Source organism: Melanotaenia boesemani, chromosome 17 (assembly GCF_017639745.1).
Source record: "Melanotaenia boesemani isolate fMelBoe1 chromosome 17, fMelBoe1.pri, whole genome shotgun sequence".
NCBI lineage: Eukaryota > Metazoa > Chordata > Actinopteri > Atheriniformes > Melanotaeniidae > Melanotaenia > Melanotaenia boesemani.
In genome coordinates this window covers 31381353-31402868 of record NC_055698.1, presented here as the reverse complement: position 1 = coordinate 31402868, position 21516 = coordinate 31381353, and the positions used below count along the sequence as shown (strand labels likewise).

Here is a 21516-nt window from a genome sequence, read left to right as displayed (position 1 = left end):
CAAAGCAGTAACACTTATACCAAGCAGGAGTAGATGGACATAAACCGTCTCCATGGAAACGTTGCAGTGATTTTCAGACTAAAAACACTTTTTACCAGATTTTTCTTAGATTTTAAAATATGTTTGTTATATGTTCTCAAAATCTGCCCAATTATAAGATGTTTGATGAAAATAATCAAATTAATGAACAATTAAAACACATTTTATAGCCTGAACAAGCATCAATCAGACATATTGATTTGGCTCTGATCAGTTCCTGCTGCTTGTTAAAGGATGACGACGTCTTTGATTCTCAATATTTAGATATTGTAGAAAATTATGTATATATGCCCACTTTTGTCTCTTTAAATTTGCTGTTATTTTATTATTTAATTAAATTTATTAATTGATTTATTATTACACAATTTATTTTATTTTACTTTTCATTTCTTTTTATATTTTTAGTTAAATTTTTATTTAAAATCCACGAGTTGCATCTGACACATGAACACAGCTGAACGTAAACTACACGTGTAATTAAAGTCAGATGTTTGCGTGTTATTTTCTGTCTGTTACATGTAGAAATGAAGATTATCTCATTAACCTGGTACAGTATTAAGTCTGTATGAACTTATAGGTCCTAACTTACAGGTAGCATCAGAGCTTTTTGGTGTATTTTAAACACTAAATCATGAACATGAATGTATGATGAGCAAAACCTTCACTTTTGCTTTTATCGTATTTAATTTTATTTTTAAATGAAAATTAGGATTCCCTTTCTCTCTGCAGTGTCGGGTAAGACGAGCCTGCGCAGACGGCGCAACAGCGTCGACCGCTCCATGTCCGACGTCGCCATGAACTTCGCCGTCTACCGCTGTTTCTACCTAAACTGCATCCCTCCACCTCCGGCCACGCTCGCGCCCTTACCCAGCCGCCGACCGGCCAACTTCGTGTGGGTTGACCTCTCCTCTGCATCAACATTTCTGGTCTGGTTTGGCCTCCTTGATGCCAGAATTTTCTGTCTGTTTTTATCCAGTCGGTGGTCTGACGAGTCCTTCTGGAAGGCTTCAGCTGAAAACAACTTCGCTGTGCCGACAGACGGCGCCAATGTGGTCGTCCCGTCAGGTAACAGGACATCTCAAATATTCAAATGAACTGAAGGAGGGACGGAGACTCAGGAGGCTTCCTATGTGCAAACAGTGGTTATTCTTTTATTCTTTTCTCATGTTTTCTGTGGCGTACGTCTCTCTCTCTGTCTGTCTGTCTGCAACATTACTCACAATGTTGTGGACGGATTTTGATTACATTCTTTTTAGAAATAAAGGAAAAAAAGAGCAAATGATTAACTTCCTAATGAAAGAGTACTTCATCTCCTTTTTACTGCAGCAGAAAATCTTAATGAATGAGTGAAAATATAGATAAATATCAGGAAAGATGAGCCTGAAATCCCCCTAAAGTCAGATTTCTTTCTCAGAAAGTTGTAGAAATAAAACCAGCCTCATGCATATTTGTCTGTTTTGTGTCCCAAAAAATCGGTCTCAGCTTTTTTTCCATGAATCGGAAATGAACTAAATATGTTGAACTAAAATCAAATAATTGGTTTGTGCATGCTTCCCACTCTACAGGAAAGTGGGTGGTCCTGGACAGAAACACTCCTCACCTCAACAAGCTGACGGTGATCGGCGTCCTCGAGATTCCTGACGCCATGAACGCTTCGTCCAGCAACATCACCGTGGTGGTTGACGCCGTCTACGTCTCCATCCAGGTCAGCACAAGCAGAAACCTGGAGGATGATTCCATCTCATATAGGATGAGATTAATCAGAGAGATGGGACTTAGAGTCTGCTGCTGTTTCAGGGAGGAAGGCTGATCGCAGGATGGAGCGACGAGCCGTTCAGAGGTCAGCTGCTCTTCAGACTGAGAGGGAAACACAACACTCCTGATTGGCCGCTGCCAAATGGACCCAACCAGGGATCCAAAGTCCTGGGTAAGAAAACAGACTATGAGGTTCACCAGGATGAACACACCAAGGAAGCATCAATGAACTAGTTTCACTTGGTCACCAGGCCCTCTTGTCCATCATGTGGTGTCTGGTCCAGGATGCATCCTGCCAGCTGCTGGGATAGAAATGTTCTTAAATATGAGCCTATGTAGAAGTACAAGATGGTAAACTCCACACTTTACATAAAAAATACTTAACAGTTGATCAATGAGGGCCCTGATGTAACACAAGAGCAGGAAGTAGGGGGAAACATGCAGAATGATCAGGAAGCTTTAAACCAGAACATGAAATCTTCAGATAAAATGGATAAATTTAACCAGAAAACCAGAATAAAAAAAACAAAAAAAAACAACAAAGCCCAAAAGTTTCTGATTAAATAGGAGTGTGTTTGCTGTACGACAGGTGTGTTTGGTACGCTGGAGCTGTACGGACAGCCTCACGATGTCTACCACACCAAACTGGCCGCCACCGCCGACGCCGGCTCCAGCACTCTGACTCTGACTCGCTCCGTGGACTGGCAGGTCGTGTGCTTCCTTTTTAACTTTGTTTCCTGGAAACACGATGACGCAACTCTAAACCCCCGTCTGCGTGCTTGGTGTGCAGGTCGGAGACGAGGTCGTCATCTCCACCACCAGCTACAAGGCTTCAGAGACAGAAAAGCGTCAGATCGCTGCCGTGTCAGCAGACGGCCGTGTCCTGACCCTGGACCAGCCTTTGGCCCACGCTCACATTGGTCAGTTACTCCTGTACATGAGAGCAGAACTTCATCATAGTCTCCAGGATTCACACTGAAATAGCTCCCAGACCTAACTCTGGATTTAGGTGGGATATCTCAGAAATGTGAGTTTTTATTTTCTTTCTCTCTCTCAGGTGAGACTCACTCCGTCTCAGGTACATCTTTCTCCTACACTCTGGCAGCTGATGTCGGCCTCCTGACCAGAAACATTAAGATCATCGGTGAGGACTATCCAGAGATGATGACTGAGTCGTTTGGAGCCAGACTGCTGGTCGGTGCCTTCTCCAGCGCAGGAATTGACTATAAAGGTACGTACAAGTCTTCTACACCAGCCTTTCCCAAACTGAGGGTCCCGACCCCCATAGGGGTCCCAAAAGAACACCAACATATTTTATCTTGGGGCTCATGTCTCAAAATGTTTGGAAACTGCTGTTCTACAGTGATTTGCAGATAATAGTTAATAAAAAACACTAAAATACTTCTTGAATAACGGTTGGCAAACAGCTTTTTGTAAATTGGTGCCACCTTGTGGTGACAGTAACACATTACTACCAGATGCTAGTTAAAACAAAACAGAATAAGCCTAGTGAAGGAGAGGTCAATTAACATTCTGTTCCTACTTTTTTCTGGTTTGAGATTGACAATTTTTTTTAATTTTGTGCCCTTTAATCTCCTCCTGTTGATGTTACTGTTGTATTTTATGGACTGAAGATGGAAATGAGCTCTGGCTAGAATCTTGTATGTTTGCATTTAAATGCTCATTTGGATGCATTTTCCCTTTTATAAATAATGTAAAACAAAATCCATAATCAACATTTTCATTTGATCAGTCAAAAAAAAAAAAAATAATCATGAAGATAATTTAAGTTTTCTCCAGGAAATCCTAAAATCAGTTTCACGTTTCAGCGAAGACAACTGAGAAAGCATCTTGTTTTCTAAGAAAAGGTCTATTTTATTTTCATTCCACACTTTAAACATTGTAACATCTCCCAGGTAAAAAAATCACATTTTCTCCCTCTCTTTTTCCATGAAGGGGTTTTGGTTCTTTTTAATGTAAAAATATTGTTGTAAAAACAACATTAAAGTGCAAAATATTGCAAATACTGTTGAGGCATTCAGGCGGTTGTTCAGTACTGAACAAAACTTTGCCAGCATTTTTTTTATATGAAACACTTTCTCCACAATGTCAACTCTTCACAAACCAGAAGAAGTTGTTTATAGATGAAGATGACAGAGTTCAAACATGCACCGACTCCCTGAAATGTACCCTATAGCTCTCAAATGATGTTTATCAGTTAATACAGTTTCAGTCCTTAAGGGTGAAGGTGCTTCATGAGCACTCTCCTCACTCTCTCTCCCTCACTGTCATTACAGTCAGTGAGATCTCCACTGCACTGTGGAGGTGGCTGCAAGCCCTTTTCACCCTCTATTGTCTCAGACACAGAGTCCTCATCCACAGACTCCTGACTGGCCTCACAGAAATTGTGGAGGACGAAGCAGGAGTAAATGACATAGGGCAGATCGTCCAGGTTTATGTTCATCGGTCTTTTAAGTGCAGCAAATCTGGCCTTGAGGCGACCAAAGGCACATTCAATCACCCTATGTCCTCGACACAAACTTTGCCCAAAGTACTGCTCCTGAGGTGTGGAGCCACCATTTGCATGTTCCCTCATCAGATAAGGCAGCAGCGGGTAGGCAGGGTCACCGAGAAGAAAAACTGGTATGGCCTCCTCATCTTCCACGACCTGCTTCTTCAGAGCAGAAATCTTCCCAGTCTTTAAGAACAAGCTTAGCTCTGAATTAGCAAAGACCTGAGCATCACTCACACTCCCCGGCCACTTTATCACCACATCCACGAATCTGTACTTATAATCACAGGCAGCCTGTACATTAAGAGAAAATTTGCCTTTCCTGTTAATGTAATCCATGGAGTTGCTAGGCGGCTGCCTGATTTCGATGTGAGTGCCATCAACGGCTCCCAAACATTGCGGGATGCCATGAGCACGATGGAAGCCCACAACCAGATCCTCGGCGTCAGACTCCGTCAAAGGCATCTTGATATACTTTGGACCCAGATGGATGGTGATCGCTCTGCATGTCTGCCTAACGATGACAGACACGGCTTGTCGCGACACGCCGAAAGCGTTCGCGGTCTTGCTCAGCCTTCCCTCGTTGCTAAGGTAATAAAGCGTTAACGCGACTCTCTTCTGTAGATCAATTGCAGCCCTCATGTTTGTTGTTTGTCTTTCGATATACGGACGCAGTTCTTCGCTCAGGGCAACGACAGAAGCTCTGGACATGCGAAAGTTCTCTTTCCATCCCCTGTCCACGACGACGCCATTCACAAAGCTGTCCCACCAACTGCTAGTTCTGCCCGGTCTTACCCAAACCTTTCTCCTGGTCGCCTTTCTGGTTGTTCTCCGCGGTGGATTTAAGACCATCTGGCATATGTTGTTCTCCATGTCCATTTGTAGCTGACGGTGGAGGTGGAGCAGCAGAAGGTTCTGCTGTAAAAGGCACATCAAGCTCAGTATTTGCTGCAGCACGAAAGCAAGCCTGTAATCCGCCATTGTTGTTATTGTTTTTGACCCGGGTCTGCGCATGCGTATATTAAAAGAGAGGCGGGGTTTAACGGAAGATGTATTGGATGTAAAAGCGGAAACGGAACGGAATTAATAAATGAAAAATTATTTATCCTAAAAGGAAATAATAATGTTGTTATACTGTTTTCTATGGTTAGAAACCCAGTTAGAAAAAAGTATAAAAAATAAAATAAATTAGGTAGAAACAAACATACATAAATTTACTTGGATCCGCTAATGATCCCAAAACTGGGAAAATATTTAGTTACAGCAGCAAAAACACTGACCATAATATATATCTGCCACTTTACCAATGGCTAGAGAGGACTAGACTGAAGGACAGCACAGCACTAATCATGGCAGCACAGGAGCAAGCCTTCAGTACCAGAGCAATAGAGGTCCAGATCTACCACACCAGGCAGGACCCCAAGTGCAGGCCGTGCAAAGAGACCTCTGAAACAATCCAGCACCTCACAGCAGGGTGTAAGATACTGGCAGGCAAAGAATACAAAGAACACCATAACCAAGTAGCCGGCATAGTGTACAGAAACATCTGTTCAGAATATGAACTGGAGGTCACAATGGGAAACACCTCCCAAGGTGGTGGAGAATGAGAGGGCTAAGATCGTGTGGGAATGTGTAACATTTCTCAATGAGAAGGTATTTTACAAACTCTAGATGGATATTAAGTCTTCAAATGTCATTTTTGTCATTTATACACCCAATAAAGCAGCTTATTTAATACTTTTTTCACCATGTCCGTGTGTATGTTTTATCATTACATTTAGAGTACATTTTACAGCAATATCCTGATAAATAATAAAGGACAAAAAAATTTAAACACTGGTTGAAAACAGGTTTAATTAAATCCAGTTATCAAAAGTCTCTGAGAATCCTCCATCATAATTTGATCTTTTTCTTCCTGAAGGTAAAGCTCAGATCAGAAATGTGGAGTTCTTCCACTCTGGACAGGAGGGCTGGACTGACGATTATGACCCACGCTACTCAGTAGCTTTCCTCAACCTGGGAAAGGTACAGCAACACGCACACACACACACACACACACACACACACACACACACACACACACACACACACACACACACACACACACACACACACTGTGAGACCTAAAATGCCCACAAAAATGAGGAAATTAGTGGATTATTTCTTTGTTGCAATGATGCTTCCTGGTAATAAAGTTGGAAAGCATGTTTACTTTCCTTTTAGTAGATAGATAGATAGATAGATAGATAGATAGATGCTGCTACAGACTGGTTTATGCTGGGATTTAAAGCTTCAGCTGCTACAGACTGGTTTATACTGGGATTTAAAGCTTCAGCTGCTACAGACTGGTTTATGCTGGGATTTAAAGCTTCAGCTGCTACAGACTGGTTTATGCTGGGATTAAAAGCTTCAACGTCTACATGCAGTTTAAAAAAAAAGGAAATGGTGGACCAACAATAGCTAAGAACAACTTGGATTTTTAAGGTCTAAATTATGCCACATTTGTAGCTCAAAACCAGAGTGAATAGCAGAATCATCAATTCCATCCTCCTCAGCAGACTCTCCTCACTTGGTGTCACCTCTACTCCCCTTCTTTGGTTTCAGTCTTATCTCAGTGGCCGCTCTCAGTTCATCAAACTCAAATCTTTCACTTCCGATCCCTCCCCAGTCTCCACAGGTGTGCCCCAAGGTTCTGTCCTGGGGCCTCTTCTATTCATCACCTATCTCCTCCCCCTTGGTCTCATCTTCCGTAAATTCAATATCTATTTCCACTGTTACGCGGATGACACCCAGCTCTACCTGTCCTGTAAACCAAATTCCACGCTCCCACCTACCTCCCTCTCTGCCTGTCTCCTGGAAATAAAATCCTGGTTCACCACCAACTTCCTAAAACTGAACAGTAATAAAACTGAAATTCTCCTCATTGGTACCAAATCCACCCTTTCCAAAGTTAATAGTTTCTCCCTCACCATCAACAGCGCCTCAGTCTCCCCCTTCCCTCAGGTCAAGAGTCTGGGTGTCATCCTCGACAGCACCTTATCATTCACCTCACACATCAATAACATCACCCGCTCAGCCTATTTCCATCTGCGCAATATCAGCCGTCTTCGCCCCTCCCTCACCCCCCACACCACCTCTATCCTGGTGCACAGCCTTGTCACCTCCCGCCTGGATTACTGCAACTCTCTCCTCTTTGGCCTCTCACAAAAATCCCTTCAGAAACTCCAAATGGTTCAGAATTCTGCTGCCCGCATCATCACCCGAACTCCTTCCTTTCATCACATCACTCCCATCCTGCAAGAACTCCACTGGCTTCCCATCAAGTACAGGATAGAATACAAGATCCTCCTCCATACATACAAATCCATACATAAACTCTCACCCCCTTACCTCTCAGATCTTCTCCACATAGTGACCCCTTCCAGATGTCTTTGCTCCTCCTCTTCTATCCATCTCTCTGTCCCTCCTGCCCGTCTCAGCACCATGGGGAGCAGAGCTTTCAGTCGCTCTGCTCCCCAGCTCTGGAACGCACTTCCTCCTGACCTCCGCAATACCGACTCTCTCCTCATCTTCACCTCCAAACTCAAAACTCATCTTTTCAGAACAGCATACTCTCTGTAACATTATTTTCAATCACATCCTCACCACTCTGCCCTTTATGTTTAGATTTTTAGATTGTGTTGTATATGTCTGCCTCTCCTGTTCTTTTAATGTTTTATTATTTGTTTGTACAGCGTCCTTGGGTGCCCTGAAAGGCGCTTTAAATAAAATGTATTATTATTATTATTATTATAATCAGCTGTTTTATTTTTATATTTGAATTTTTGGTTAAAGGCAAGGCAGATTTATTTGTATAGCACATTTCATGTACAAGACAGGTCCCATATTATGCAAAATTCCCTTTCTAAAGGTTTTCTAACAGTCAAATGTGTCCTCATAGCCTGCGTATGAGGCCCAGGAATGAAGGACCATGGCTGGATTTGGGGTAATACACTTTGAAAACAGTGTTGTTGGACCTCTGACACCCATAAGAAATTGTTGAAACAATGTGTAATATGGGACCTTTAACCCCACAAATGCATTTTTCTTACAAATGATGCTCCATTTAAAAGGGAAATTAACAGGCTTAGCAATGACATCAGATTATTCCAACAAAGAAAAACTTCAGCTAAACACTCATTTACGAAACTTTGCTGACTACTAAGTTTCTATCTACAGAAAAAAACGGCATAAAGCAAGAACAGGATGATCTTCAACTTCAAATCCGAAAGATGATTGTTTTTCTTTGCAGAGAGTATGAACCCAAAATATTTTAAGTTATATTTTCTTGTTTGTTTCGTTTAATTAATTAAAAATTCTTCAGTTTTTCCATTTCCGGTCTTAAATGTAGGATAAATATTTTTCCCTTCTTTTCTGATTTATCTAAATGGATCAGAATGAGATGAAGATAATGAGGAGAAAAATTCTAAAATAAATATTTTTTTGTGTGTTGCAAGGTTTCAGGAGCTGACACGTACATTCAGGGCTGCGCTTTCCACGACGGATTCTCTCCGGCTATCGGCGTCTTTGGGACGGAGGGACTGAACATCTCTGATAACATCGTCCACCACACTGTCGGAGAAGGTAAAAAACTGTTGCCTCATCCATCTGTAAATGCTGTTCCCATCCTCCCACATCGTGTCAGGAGTTTCTGGACAAACTGTTTGCAGGAATCAGGATTTGGGGGGACAAGATCACGCTGAGCAGGAACCTGGTGATGATGACGCTGTGGCCGGGCTCGTACCAGGACAGAGAGGAGCCCTTCAACATTGAGTGGAACGCTGCGATCGAGGTTCGTCCAATCAAGATGCAGAATCCGCTGCTGGTACTCTACAGCCAAGTCCCAACATTTACCTGCAATGTTTTTGTTTGTAAATCAGGTCAATGAGGGGACGAACGTCGTGCTGCAGCATAACATCGTGGCAGGTTTTGAGAGGGTGGCGTATCGCATCAACGGTGAACCGTGTCCAGGTAACGGAAGCACCTTTAATAAAAAGACGAGCCTGAACAATCTCCCTCCCAGAGCAGGAAAACAGGACATTTCTACACGTCTCTTCTGCCTGTGCAGGCTCTGTGAACGATAACGAGGCCTGGGTTCACAACGAGGCTCACGGCGGTCTGTACGCAGTCTACCTGAACCAAGACGGTTTACCCGGCTGCAGCTTCATCCAGGGATTCTTCATCTGGAAGAGCTTCGACTTCGCCATCTACTTCCAGGTGGGAAACAATGGATCCTGAGACTTAATTCATCCACAAAGCAAAGTCCCCTGACAGTTAAACAACGTTTATACTTCTATTACTTCTATAGGCATAAACAGTAACGCTTTTCTTTCATTTTAATCTTATTTAACTAGTTATTTTCTTTATTTTCATCCATTCTACAAAAATATAAGATCATTTGTTGTCATATTTATATAACTGTCTTATAAAAATATAGCTGTATCATTTTCTAGTCCTGTTTATCACTGAGGAAAAACTTGGTCATTAAAACAAATATATATATATTAATTTTATAATAGTTTATTCTCCAGTGAGTGGAAGTGTATTGGAAGACTCACTAAAGTCCAGCGACGTGGCTCATTTGCATCCTCACCCATGCAAAGACTAGAAAACAGCCTTTAAAAAGGTTTTCATCACATTAAGCATCAAAGGGTTAAGAAAGTGTGAAAACATAGATTAGATTAGATTGGACTTTATTAATCTCACAGTGGAGAAATTCACTCGTTACAGAATAAAGTGCAGAAAGCAGACAGAATAAGGTGAACATGCATCACAACAAGAAGGTGCAATATAAATTATTTACAAGAAAAGAAGTCTAAGAAAAACAAACTATGTAGCATTATAAATATAATATATATATATATATATATATATATATGTATAATTGAACCTGCTCATTTTAAGCAGCAGACTCATGTTTTAGCAGCTAAAAACTTTTTAATTTTTACTTTGAAACCCTTAAGGCTTGAATTTGTTTACAATTAAATAAATAAATACAGGAAAAAAAACAAAAAGTCTGGAACAAAAGTACAATTTGATATGAAATGAAGCGATAGCCATGAATAAATAAAGGTCAATAATAAATAAATTATATAAAAAATAAATAAGTGTGAATTAAAGTAAATAAATAAAACAGATTAGATATAAAATAAAGGTCAGACGTGATTTGATGCACCAGGTGTTTAAAGTGCTCATGACACAATTTGCTTCAGGGTTCTTCATGAAGACATAAAAAATGGATTTCATGAAAAGACGTAAAGGAAAATGTGTTATGAACTTCTTGTTGGGATGGAAATGTCAGTGTTGACATGATCTAACATCTAACGGTGGAAACACTCAGACATCTCGGATATGTTTTGGTTTGTTTGATCAGGAGTGCGTCAGCCTGTAAAAGTCACATGATGTAAAAACATTAATTTAATAAAAAAATGTGTGTTTTGGGGCTGATTTCTAAGAATTACAGGAAGCAACTGAAGCCTGTTTATGATTTCTATAAACAGGTGAAAATGTAATATAAAAGATGCAGAACAATTTTAATTAACAAGAAATGATCTCCTCCTCTTCCTCTGCCCATCACAGGTCGTGATGAATGTCGTCATTTCCAACGTGACCCTGGTGGACAACGGGATGGGCGTCATGCCTCTCATCTATGCTCCGCCCTCTGTGTCTCATTTATTTGCAGATAAAAGCGTTGAAGTTAAGGTGAGAGGTTTCGTTCAGACTCTTTTCTCTTCAGGTTTATTTCCTTCCGTCACACGTTTCCTTCTTCTTCTTTTCCCAGAATTCCCTGATAGTCGGCAGCAGCCCGAGCTTCAACTGTTCGGACACGTTGAGCTCCAGCGACTTTAATGTGGCCATCAGCGCTGGCCATCGCGCTCCCAGACCTCCTTCAGGTAAAAATTTCACTGCTGGGATGCAGATTTAAATAATTCTGACTCCAAAGACTTTTTAAATGAAGGCTGATCCACAACTGGCCACTATATTAGGGTGTCAGGATCAATTAATTTCACAATTCGGCCTGATTAATTAATTGTGAAGATTCCTTAGTATTGTCCTTTTACATAAAATATCACGTCTGGACCATAATTTGTGCACAGAAGGAAAACCAAGTTATTTGATAAATCAGATGGGTCATCCTGGGCTTGAAAGCTGTCAGAATCTTTAAAAATAAGGTGGAAAAAGGGGATTTCGGTGGATCCGGACTTACAGGCCCAGTACAGGCTTCTCTTCCAATGACAAATTCAGATTTTTAACTCTTTAATGCTTAATGTATCGTACTTGATAGCTTTTGCATCATTTTATGGTGAAAACTTTGCTTAAAACCCTGTTGTACACAATCTAAAGCTTGTCTTCTGCCCCCTAGTGGACACCTTTATCATTACAATAATTTTGGCATATCACAGTAATAAAAAGTAAATTACGTTTTTATTTTGTTAGAGGGTCAGATAAAGACTTGTAATTTTCTCCCCATCTTTTCTTGGGTCGGACTTTAAAGGGTTAAAATAGCACCAGTAATAACTTGTTTCTGGACACCCGATGATAAATATTCTAAGTGTAAGGCTTGAAAACTTTTGGAAACTTCATAAATAAGGAAGATAAAGTTTTTTTTTTTGTAAATTCGGTTCACCCACATGCCTAAAATCAGCTTCTCTTGCCAAGATAATGTGAAATACAGATGTTTAAAATTTATTAAACACCTTAAAAATGAAGATAAAATAATGTTTTAATTCCACAGACTAATCTCATAGCATCGACAGTGACAGTCCCAGTTTAAACCTAAAGACCTGTGATTTCGCACATTTGTTGTGTTTGGAAATTAACACAAAATAATTGTAAGATTGCCTCTTTTTTTTTTTTCTTTGACAATAATCGAACAAAGAACATCTGTAACAGGGACATGCTTCCTCTGTACCGCATGTTTTCTCTGTAAGCAGGAGGCAGATCTGGAATCTGCTGGCCGACGTTCCAGTCCGCCCACAACACCGCTCCAGCCAAGCCTCATCATCTCAACATGAACTACAACTCCATCACAGGGCTGATGAAAGTCACAGGTGACTCCCAGCTTCTTCTTCTTCTTGTTTTTTTTCTTTTTCTTTTTCTTTTTGCACCGAAGTTGTTATTAAAAATAATTTTTAATCACATTTCTCCTATTCAAGACACAACATTCGTCAATTTCCAAGACGTCTGTTCCGGTGAGATGAACTACATGTTCATCACCAACCCGCTGAACGAGGACCTGCAGCACCCTGTGCAGGTCTCGGGGATAAAGATGTTTCACAGCAAAGAGGAGGCCAAAGTTTTTGTCCACAGGCCTGATCTGGGGTCAGTTGTTCTACACGTGTCTACAGTTTTTACTGAAGTTTTAACAGCATAAAAGTCTGTAATTGGATATTTTTGTGGCTCAGGAAAGTGAACCCGGCTGACTGTGTGGACATGGACTGCGATGCGAAGAAGAAGACCATGCTGAAGGACCTGGACGGCTCCTTTCTGGGTGCAGTGGGAGCTGTGGTGCCTCAGTCTGAGTACGAGTGGGGAGGAGATCCCAGGAGGGGTCTGGGTGACTATCGCATCCCCAAAATCATGCTCACTGCCCTCAATGGAAGCCGGATTCCCGTGGAACAGATCGCTCCTCATAAAGGTGAATAAAAGATCTGGATTCTGGCTTCCCACAAAGATCAGAGCTGAGAAACATCATGTTTATTCTTATTGTCCTGTTTTCCTGTGTCGTGTGTCCAGGTGTGATCAGGAAAAACTGCACCTACATGGACTCCTGGCAGAGCTACAAGTGCTTCGAGCTGAACTACAGGATGGTGGTGATCGAGAGCCTCGACTCGGACACGGAGACCAGACGTCTGTCTCCTGTCGCTGTGCTCGGAGACGGCTACGTGGATCTGATCAACGGTGTGAAAACAAAAAATAAAAAAAATCTCCCTTAAAATCAGGACATGTTTGGATTTTGTTTTGTGTCCTGGTCTCCAGGTCCTCAGGATCACGGATGGTGTGCTGGCTACACCTGCCAGAAGCGTCTGTCTCTGTTCCACAGCATCATGGCCACCGGTCACGCCTTCGACATCTACTTCACCAGCGTCAGCCCGCAGAAACTCCGCCTCATGATGCTCAACGCTGACCCATCTGAGGTTGGAGCACACCTGAGTTCTGCTCTGCTCTGATTGGTTTCAGTCTGTTTAATGTGGCATTCCTGTTGAACTCCTGCAGAGCCTCTTGGTGTCAGTCTTCTTCTCCAAACCTCAGCGGCTGGACGTGTATGTCAACAACGGCCTGGTGGCTCCGACTAATGCTGCGTGGAACAACGGCAAAACTGATTACACCCTGAAGGAACCAACATACACAAGTACGCCTCACACAGCGAGAGTTTGGTTGCAGGATTGACCAAAACAATGTGGACTTCAATCCAACCACCTTGTTATTTAGCACTTCCATCCTGTAAATCTGTTACTGAGCATTTTATATTTTAAACACCTTAAATATGAAGGAAGAGCTGGAAAATAGTAAAGATTTCTATATTGTGGTCACAGAACTGCAGGAAAATTAAATTAGCAACATGAGAAATGATGAGTGGAGAATAGAAATAACGGCTTAGAGCAAGAGTCCGAATCTGTCGACCAGCTGCTGCAGCTGGAAGAGAACATAAACCAATCACGAGGAAGAAGAAGAAGAAGAAGAAGAAGAAGAAGAAGTTTAAATAAAAACATGTCAAGTTTAAAATAATAAAATAAAGCAAAAGACCCTAGAAAAATTGAAAAATGTTATAAAAGGTTAAGTATAAAAACAGGTTAATCACTAATGCAAAGAATATGTTAAATAAGTAATTAGTAAATAAATTGTTAAAACGCAACCAGAAAATAATAATTTATATTTATAATTGTTTGATTTGGAGACAATTTGTGTCATGCATTTCTGAAACCACACATAAAGGCTGTTAGCTTAGCTTAGCATAATGACAGAGAACATTAGCACTAAGGAAAAGTATTTAAATAAAACTCTAACTCTTTATCCAATGCTAATGCTAACAGGTTGCTAGCTTTAACCTTAGCATGGGGATATTAGCCTGGTCCTGTTACCACCACTACAGAGCTTTGTTTTTGTGAGTCCTGCAGTTTTATTTTGTTTTGTTTTGTTTTGTTTTTTTTTACATTTAATTTATAAAGTAAAGTAAAAGTCATTTTGTATGTCGGCTTTCTCGTTATCTTTGTTCCTGTTTTGGAAGATGTGTGTGATAAGGTCCAACAGTTTCCTGTTTTCACTCTTTGCTCCAGATGAGTACGTCCCTCAGATGAACGCCTCCATAGGCACCAACTACTTTGACCAGAACTACAAGATGCTGAAGGTTTTGCTGAGAGGTTCCACACCAGTGGAGATCAGAACCTCCCCAGTTCTGGTCCTGGCCTTCAATATGCCTGCCATGACTGAGGACGAGTTTTTTGGTGATAACCTGGTCCAGAACCTCGCTATTTTCCTCAAAATTCCCACAAACATGATCCGTATCACCAAGATCGTCAGGGAAGATGGAGGCGCGCGACGCAGGAAGAGGTCCACAGGCCTGACGGTGGAGGTGGAGATCAAGAAACCTCCTGCACAGCAAAACACCAACAGCACCAACGGTTAGTCCAGGGAGGAAGGTTGAGATGTGCCGGTGAAGCAAGAATGGAAATAACTCCTCTGGGCTCTGACTTTTCAGGTGAAGAAGACTTCACATTGCTGAAGAACATTGCTGATGATCTGGGTCAGGCGGCCGTTTCCGGAAACCTCAGTCAGTCCATTGGCTTTAACGTTTCCTCCATGGGTATAACCCCACCTCCCCCATCCTCCTCAGACCCCAGCTGGAACGAGGTGAGGCTACAGCAGCGGCAGCAGCTGCTTTTATGTGATGAAAATGTGTTTTACAGACTTTTCTTTTTAAACTAAAGGTGGCAACAGAGGAAGTGACGAGAAAAGAGCCTAAAACCAACTTTTTATCCGGCGTGGCCGACCTGCTGTTGGTGGAGGAGCCCATAGCTGGGGAGTTTGTCGGTCCTCTGTACCAGCAGCCCAGTCTGATGGCCGTGGACAAAGAGGTGAGGATCTGATGCTGGACAGTTTGAACTTGTGAACACTATGTCCACCTTTCCTTTCAATGATTTTAGTCACTTTATCTTCCATTGATCCCAAATGTCTGCATTTCTTACTGCTTAACATAGTACGCTGTGCTGAGCGTCTTCGTACGTCCTCATTTTTTAACATATTTTGTTATTACCTCAACCAAGGCGGCAGTCTGTTAGCAACATACCTCAAAAAGTAATGGACGGATTTTAATGAAATGTTTATGTAACCTCTGAAATGGAATAAAGAACAACTGATTAGATTTTGTGATCCGGATCAACACCTGGATCCAGGAATTTTTTTAAGACTAGAACGTTCCAATACCCCCTAGAACCACCACAGGGGCTCATTTGGACGCTGATACAGCATTAAAAAAATAAAAAAATAAAAGGTGGCATTTACAGAGGCCAGTTTTTTTCCCCCTTTGAATATTTATTATCATTAGCTTAAAAAATAAATGGATTACTTTGGGCTTGTATTTCAAAAAGAAAATGTCAAATACTTACTAGCTTAATTGAGCATAATGCACAGTACAAGGTAGATCATTTCTATAGGGTTTAGCTGCCCTGCTTGGACTATATTGGACGTCATGTCTCTTCCATTATTATGGAAGTGAATTGATGAACATGGACTCTTGTGACCTTTGGTCAGATATAATATAGGTTACCCTCCTTTACTTGTACTTCTGTAAACTGTTGGTCTGAGTTGTGTTTTGTTTTGCTTTGTTTTTTTGTTATGTTTCTTTTGAATCATTAATAATATTTAAAAAAAAATTAAAAGTTTGCAAAGAAATGCATAATAAATATTGAATACAGCGTCAGTCCTGGAATATATTTCCTTACACTGACATATCCTACATATTTTTGGGGTGTGATGTACAGAAATTAATACTTCTATGTAAGTAAGCTTATGTGACAGGATGTCAACATACTCAATTTAAATACAGTCTATACCATCTTTCTCTATCATGATTACATCATCATCTAATATTAACCTCTATTATTGCTTCCATGTTCATTGTTTACATCCTGAAAATCTGGAAGTAGTGTAAAAATATAGATTGATAAATAAAGAAGTCAACTAAAATGCCCTTAAAGTTTGAGTTTGGTGCTGTTTATTGACGGGGACCTGTGCTGGCGTCTGCAGGGTAACTGCGTCTCTGTGGGAGTGACCACGCTCACGCTTACAGCCAGTCTGAAGGACGCCAGTGGAAACGAGGTGGATGGACTGAATGGAAACACCACCATCTTGTTCAGAACCTGCTGGGCCAACTTCACCGGCCTGTCCATCCTCAACAGCGGTGCGTCTGCATTTCCTCACTCTTAAAAAAGTGTGTTTAAAATTTTAAGATTCAAACTTTTAGAATATGTTTTTTGTAATATATTCCCATAGGTGAGAACCTGACGATGGTCTTCACTTTGAAGGAATGGGGCGCCGAGTCAAAGACATTCTCCGTAAAGGACACTCCAACAACTGTCCCCCCAACATCCCCCACAACTACAGAACCGAAGTCCACCACCGACGATGACAGCATCTTCAGCTCCAGTCCTGCTCTGACTGTCTGCAACGCCTGTCTCGCCAGCGTCATCTACCACGTGGCGTTTTGTTCCAGCGGCATCTCCTGTTAGAGCTCCTCAGTTAAATTGCTTTTGTGAAGGATACCTCAACTTATTTTGTTCACATGAACTACTCTTCTGGGTAAAATTGATAGTTTTTTTCTGTTTTTCGGTTTCTTTTTAGTACTTTTGGGCTTTTTGTGTTTGCTGTGATTGTACATCAGGTGTAAGAGAAATATGAATATGTATGTCTAAGAAGTGTGATAGTTCGCCTGTATCTGAAGGAAAATATGAAGTTATATGGTCACATCCACTGTTGCACTTTATTGTTTTAAACCAATTGTGTTTTCAATAAATTCTGTTTTTCACTATTAATAAGTGTTCATTTTTATTTTTATGAGGCTGTGTAAAGACTCTGTCCATGGTGCTGACGGGCGCTGATTGGCTGCATTGTTTTGCTGTTTTACGCCACAGCGGTGGATTTTTTTGTCCACTGGGGGGCGCTAGATATAAAAACCTGTCATTGTGACACTCTGAGCCTCAACTGCAGTGATTTTAAAACTTTATTTGAAGAGAACGTGAAAACTTATAAGGCTTGAATATCAGGAGGAAAATGAATCTAGACGTCGTCCAGACAGGTTTTTGTGATTGAAAATGAGCAGAAATTCATGCGCATCTTTGAAGCGCACATCTGCCTTTTTTCTCAGGTGGGAGGGAACGGCCGACAGAGGAACAATTAGTTTTACAGCCTTAATTCCCCCTCTCCTTTTAGCCCTCCTGGCAACGACATAATGTGGGCGTGCTCTCACCCCCTCTGTTTTTTATAACTTTGGACCGCCTGTCCTCCTGAGCTGTGCGCATTTTGTGGAGCAGCCACTTGCTGCTGAGTGGATGCAGCGCAGTCTCATCCAGACCAGAGGATGGATTTCTATCTCTTCACTTTTCTTTGCGGGGCTTTTGCGTTTGTTTGGGAATTCCCCTGTTTCCAGACTCTAGCTATATATCCTCCAGCTGACCCGAAAAACAACAAGGTGGCGAATGTTTTGGATGGACAAGAAGCGTCAGTGCATTTTAAAGAGTTTTACGCGCCACCTTCCCGGGACAGAGGACATAAAGCGTCGTCTAAAGACTTAATCGAACCTCATGACTACATGCTGTCAATTTACAAGACCTTCTCCACGGCAGAGAAGTTGGGACTCAACGCCAGTTTTTTTCGTTCTTCAAAGGCTGCAAACACTATTGCAAGTTTTGTGGACAGTGGACAAGGTATGTGGAGCTCTTCTGTATGTGTGTAGGACAGCCTGAACACCCGTGACTCATTTTCTGTCTCCCATTTAATGCAGTGCAGACAATTGTGGGATTCTTCTTTTTTTTTCAGATTCCACATCTCTGTGGTATGTACATCATCTCAGTGAGAATGCATCTGACCCTGCGGTTTTAATACTTTCCACAGATGACCTCCCACTCTCCCCTCTGAGGAGACAGCAGTATCTGTTCGACGTCTCAACCCTCTCTAAAAAAGCAGAGGTGCTGGGAGCAGAGCTCAGGATATACACCAAAGTGTCTGGGAATTTCAGGATATCGGAAACAGAGCCTGTCGACATCCAGCTCCTCTCATGCCATGACCAGCGTCTGCTCCACTCCAAAACCTTGGACCTGCAGGATTCCCATGGGCCAAAGTGGGAGGTGTTGGACGTGTGGGATATATTCAAAGAGCGGCAGCACCTGAGCCAGGGGAAATATTTCTGTCTGGAGCTCAGGGCCCTGCTGGACACCCCTGAGAGGGAGCTGGACCTCCATCTTCTCGGCTTGCAGCGGCATGGGAGGCCTCAGCAGAAGAAAGCCATTTTAGTGGTCTTCACCAGGTCAAAGAAGAGGCAGACACTTTTCAGTGAGAGGAGGGAGGGGACAGCATTACTGGGCCTTGAGAAAGCCAAAGAGAGGGGCCCTGGCTCCAAAGCCAGCAGGAGACGTAGGACGGCTGCGTCCAAGACCCGTCACGGGAAGAGACATGGAAAGAAGTCAAAGTCCAGGTGCAGCAAGAAGCCTCTGCATGTCAACTTCAGAGACCTGGGCTGGGATGACTGGATCATCGCCCCGCTGGACTATGAAGCGTACCACTGTGAGGGTGTTTGTGACTTCCCTCTGCGCTCCCACCTGGAGCCCACCAACCATGCCATCATCCAGACTCTGATGAACTCAATGAATCCCAGCAACATGCCGCCCAGCTGCTGCGCCCCGTCCAAACTCAGCCCCATCAGCATCCTGTACATCGACTCAGGAAACAATGTGGTCTATAAACAGTATGAGGACATGGTGGTGGAGTCTTGTGGCTGCAGGTAGTGGATCTGACAGGTGTGGCTTCCCCTCTTCTTCACCAGGCTCTCAAGTTACGCAGGATCACATTATGTGTGCTGAAAAGGCTGCACCTGAAGTAAAAAAACTTATTTGGTGTATTAGGCCAAGTGGATTCCTAAAAACTTGTGATCCGTTTTAAAACCACACACTGAACAGAACTGTGTATTTTACCTCAAACACCAATTTTTCTGTTTTGAAAAAGTCCATCCAGTTGCCTTAAACTTATTTCCTACAAAAACTTAGACGTGAAGATTTTCCCCATTCTCATGTCTTTATGCTCTAGAGCGAGGTGAGGTGTGGTCACGTGTGGCCTCTGCCCACTTCATCTTAACTAAAAATAACCAGAGAACTACACATTCATAAAACTAATGTTCCATTATAAGCTCTTATTTCATCAGACTTTATTTGCATAGCACTTCTATACAAATGAATGTTGTACACAGATTTACAGAGCGTAAAAAAAACTGTAGAATTGATTCAAAGAAAATAACCATCAAACATTTCCTTCCACTCCATTTTGTCCCACTCCAGGTCCAATCAAGGTCCACGTCTAAGCTCTAAGATTGTGCTCTGAATTTAAATAAAATAATATTAATATAAAATAAACTGAAGATCTAAGGAAATGCTCTCATATTTAGATCTCAGAACAGTAGTGGTTTGGGGACGGGATTTGCAGATTAAAGAACTACTAAAATAAAAAATATTCCTATCATGTCATTAATTTAAATAAAGTTAAATGAAATATATATTGGAAATTACAGGTTATATTATGGATTAACAAATACAGATTTAAAACAACAATAATACCTGTATATAACTAAAACTAATTAAATTCTGTTCTCCACCCGTATGGGTGGGTTCATTCCGGGTTCTCCGACTTCTTCCCACCATCCAAAGACATGCATGCTAGATTAATGGGTCACTCTAAATTCTCCCTAGGAGTGAGTGTGAGCGGTTCTCTCTGTGTTGGCCCTGTGATGGACTGGTGACCTGTCCAGAGTGTACCTGCCTCTCGCCTGCTAATTGCTGTGATAAGCTTCCGTTTCCTAGCGACCCTGAACTGGACTAAGCAGTACAGTTAATGGATGGATAATTAAATTCATGATTTAATCAACAGGTAAAAAACTAAAGTTAGGTAACTAAAGCATGTCTGTAGTTACATTGGCCTGCCTTAAATGTAAAATTCATGTGAATCATTAGTAACTCAGAAAGCACAGTATTAAAAACTGCTCCTGGGATCATTTTTACACACACTCCTTACTTCTACATGACATGACTGCATGCAAGTCAGAATGAATTTGTGGTCTATGAAAATGTGTGACACATGAAAATCATTAATGAAACATCAGTTTGTTATTGCTGCTACTTAGGGGGGAAAATGGACTTTATCACGTAATACCGCGATTAATGAATTAACAAACACTTACTGGTTAGTGAACCAGTCCTATTAGAGTGATAATCTCAAGGTGCTCTGCTGCCATAACCAGAAGTAGCCAGTTAGCTTAGCATAAAGAGTCAACAGTCTAACCTAGTTCTTTCTGAAGCTAACAAAACTTTGCAGTATTAAGCAGGAAGCAGGCGTCAGAGCCATACAGACAGAGTGGTTTCCAACTTCCAATATAATGGAGTAGCTTAGCATGTAGCTTACTAAATGTTAAATGTTTCCCTTATTTAAGACATGAGTGGTCTCTATCTTCAACTGTAATAAAGGAATAGCTTAGCATGCTAGATGCTAAGCTAATCCTGTGATACTTCATAGTTACCAGTCAAGGAATGATAACAGCCGTATGCTGCATCATAAAATCTTGCTGGACTGTTCTGATCTTTTGGATGATTTAGTCTTTTAAGACTGAGTCATTTTTTTACATTTGTTTGTTTTAACCAAATTTCTTGACATTGTAAAACTGTTAGCATTGAAAATTGTAGTACAGGCAGGTTGAAGACAAACTGTGTTAACAAAAATGGGATTTGTGTGTTTTTTTGTATCATCCAACACACGTTTCAGTATAATGTACCTAACACAACATGTTGTTTGTGTGTACAGCACATTTAGCATTTTTAATTGGAGGGGCCATCTTTCATTCTCTCCAACATCCAAGTGCATAGTACAGTACAAAAAAACAACAAAAAATAAACAACAGAAACTGTGTCTGTGGA

At 41.5% G+C, this 21516-nt stretch overlaps 2 protein-coding genes across 2 annotated transcripts in view; both read left to right on the top strand.

Moving 5' to 3' along the window:
* The window catches only part of pkhd1l1.1 (PKHD1 like 1, tandem duplicate 1), a 57221-nt gene extending 39847 nt beyond the window's left edge, over positions 1–17374 (top strand). Inside the window, exons 53-77 of the mRNA XM_042012417.1 lie at positions 769–931; positions 1016–1104; positions 1605–1744; positions 1837–1966; positions 2384–2502; positions 2585–2714; positions 2852–3025; positions 6228–6331; positions 8803–8929; positions 9016–9137; positions 9226–9316; positions 9414–9562; positions 10925–11047; positions 11127–11238; positions 12280–12396; positions 12502–12667; positions 12751–12983; positions 13082–13246; positions 13325–13482; positions 13562–13697; positions 14623–14967; positions 15045–15196; positions 15274–15420; positions 16592–16745; positions 16838–17374. Coding sequence (XP_041868351.1) covers positions 769–931; positions 1016–1104; positions 1605–1744; positions 1837–1966; positions 2384–2502; positions 2585–2714; positions 2852–3025; positions 6228–6331; positions 8803–8929; positions 9016–9137; positions 9226–9316; positions 9414–9562; positions 10925–11047; positions 11127–11238; positions 12280–12396; positions 12502–12667; positions 12751–12983; positions 13082–13246; positions 13325–13482; positions 13562–13697; positions 14623–14967; positions 15045–15196; positions 15274–15420; positions 16592–16745; positions 16838–17073 — 3782 coding nt within the window. The 3' untranslated portion in view covers positions 17074–17374. The remainder of the gene's footprint in view (positions 1–768; positions 932–1015; positions 1105–1604; positions 1745–1836; positions 1967–2383; positions 2503–2584; positions 2715–2851; positions 3026–6227; positions 6332–8802; positions 8930–9015; positions 9138–9225; positions 9317–9413; positions 9563–10924; positions 11048–11126; positions 11239–12279; positions 12397–12501; positions 12668–12750; positions 12984–13081; positions 13247–13324; positions 13483–13561; positions 13698–14622; positions 14968–15044; positions 15197–15273; positions 15421–16591; positions 16746–16837) is intronic.
* A 547-nt stretch (positions 17375–17921) lies between these two features.
* gdf6b (growth differentiation factor 6b) lies at positions 17922–20052 on the top strand. The gene is made up of 2 exons (XM_042012624.1): positions 17922–18267; positions 18455–20052. Exons 1-2 carry the CDS (start codon positions 17922–17924, stop codon positions 19342–19344), a joined length of 1236 nt encoding a protein of 411 aa, XP_041868558.1. The 3' UTR covers positions 19345–20052.
* Positions 20053–21516: the final 1464 nt, after the last annotated feature.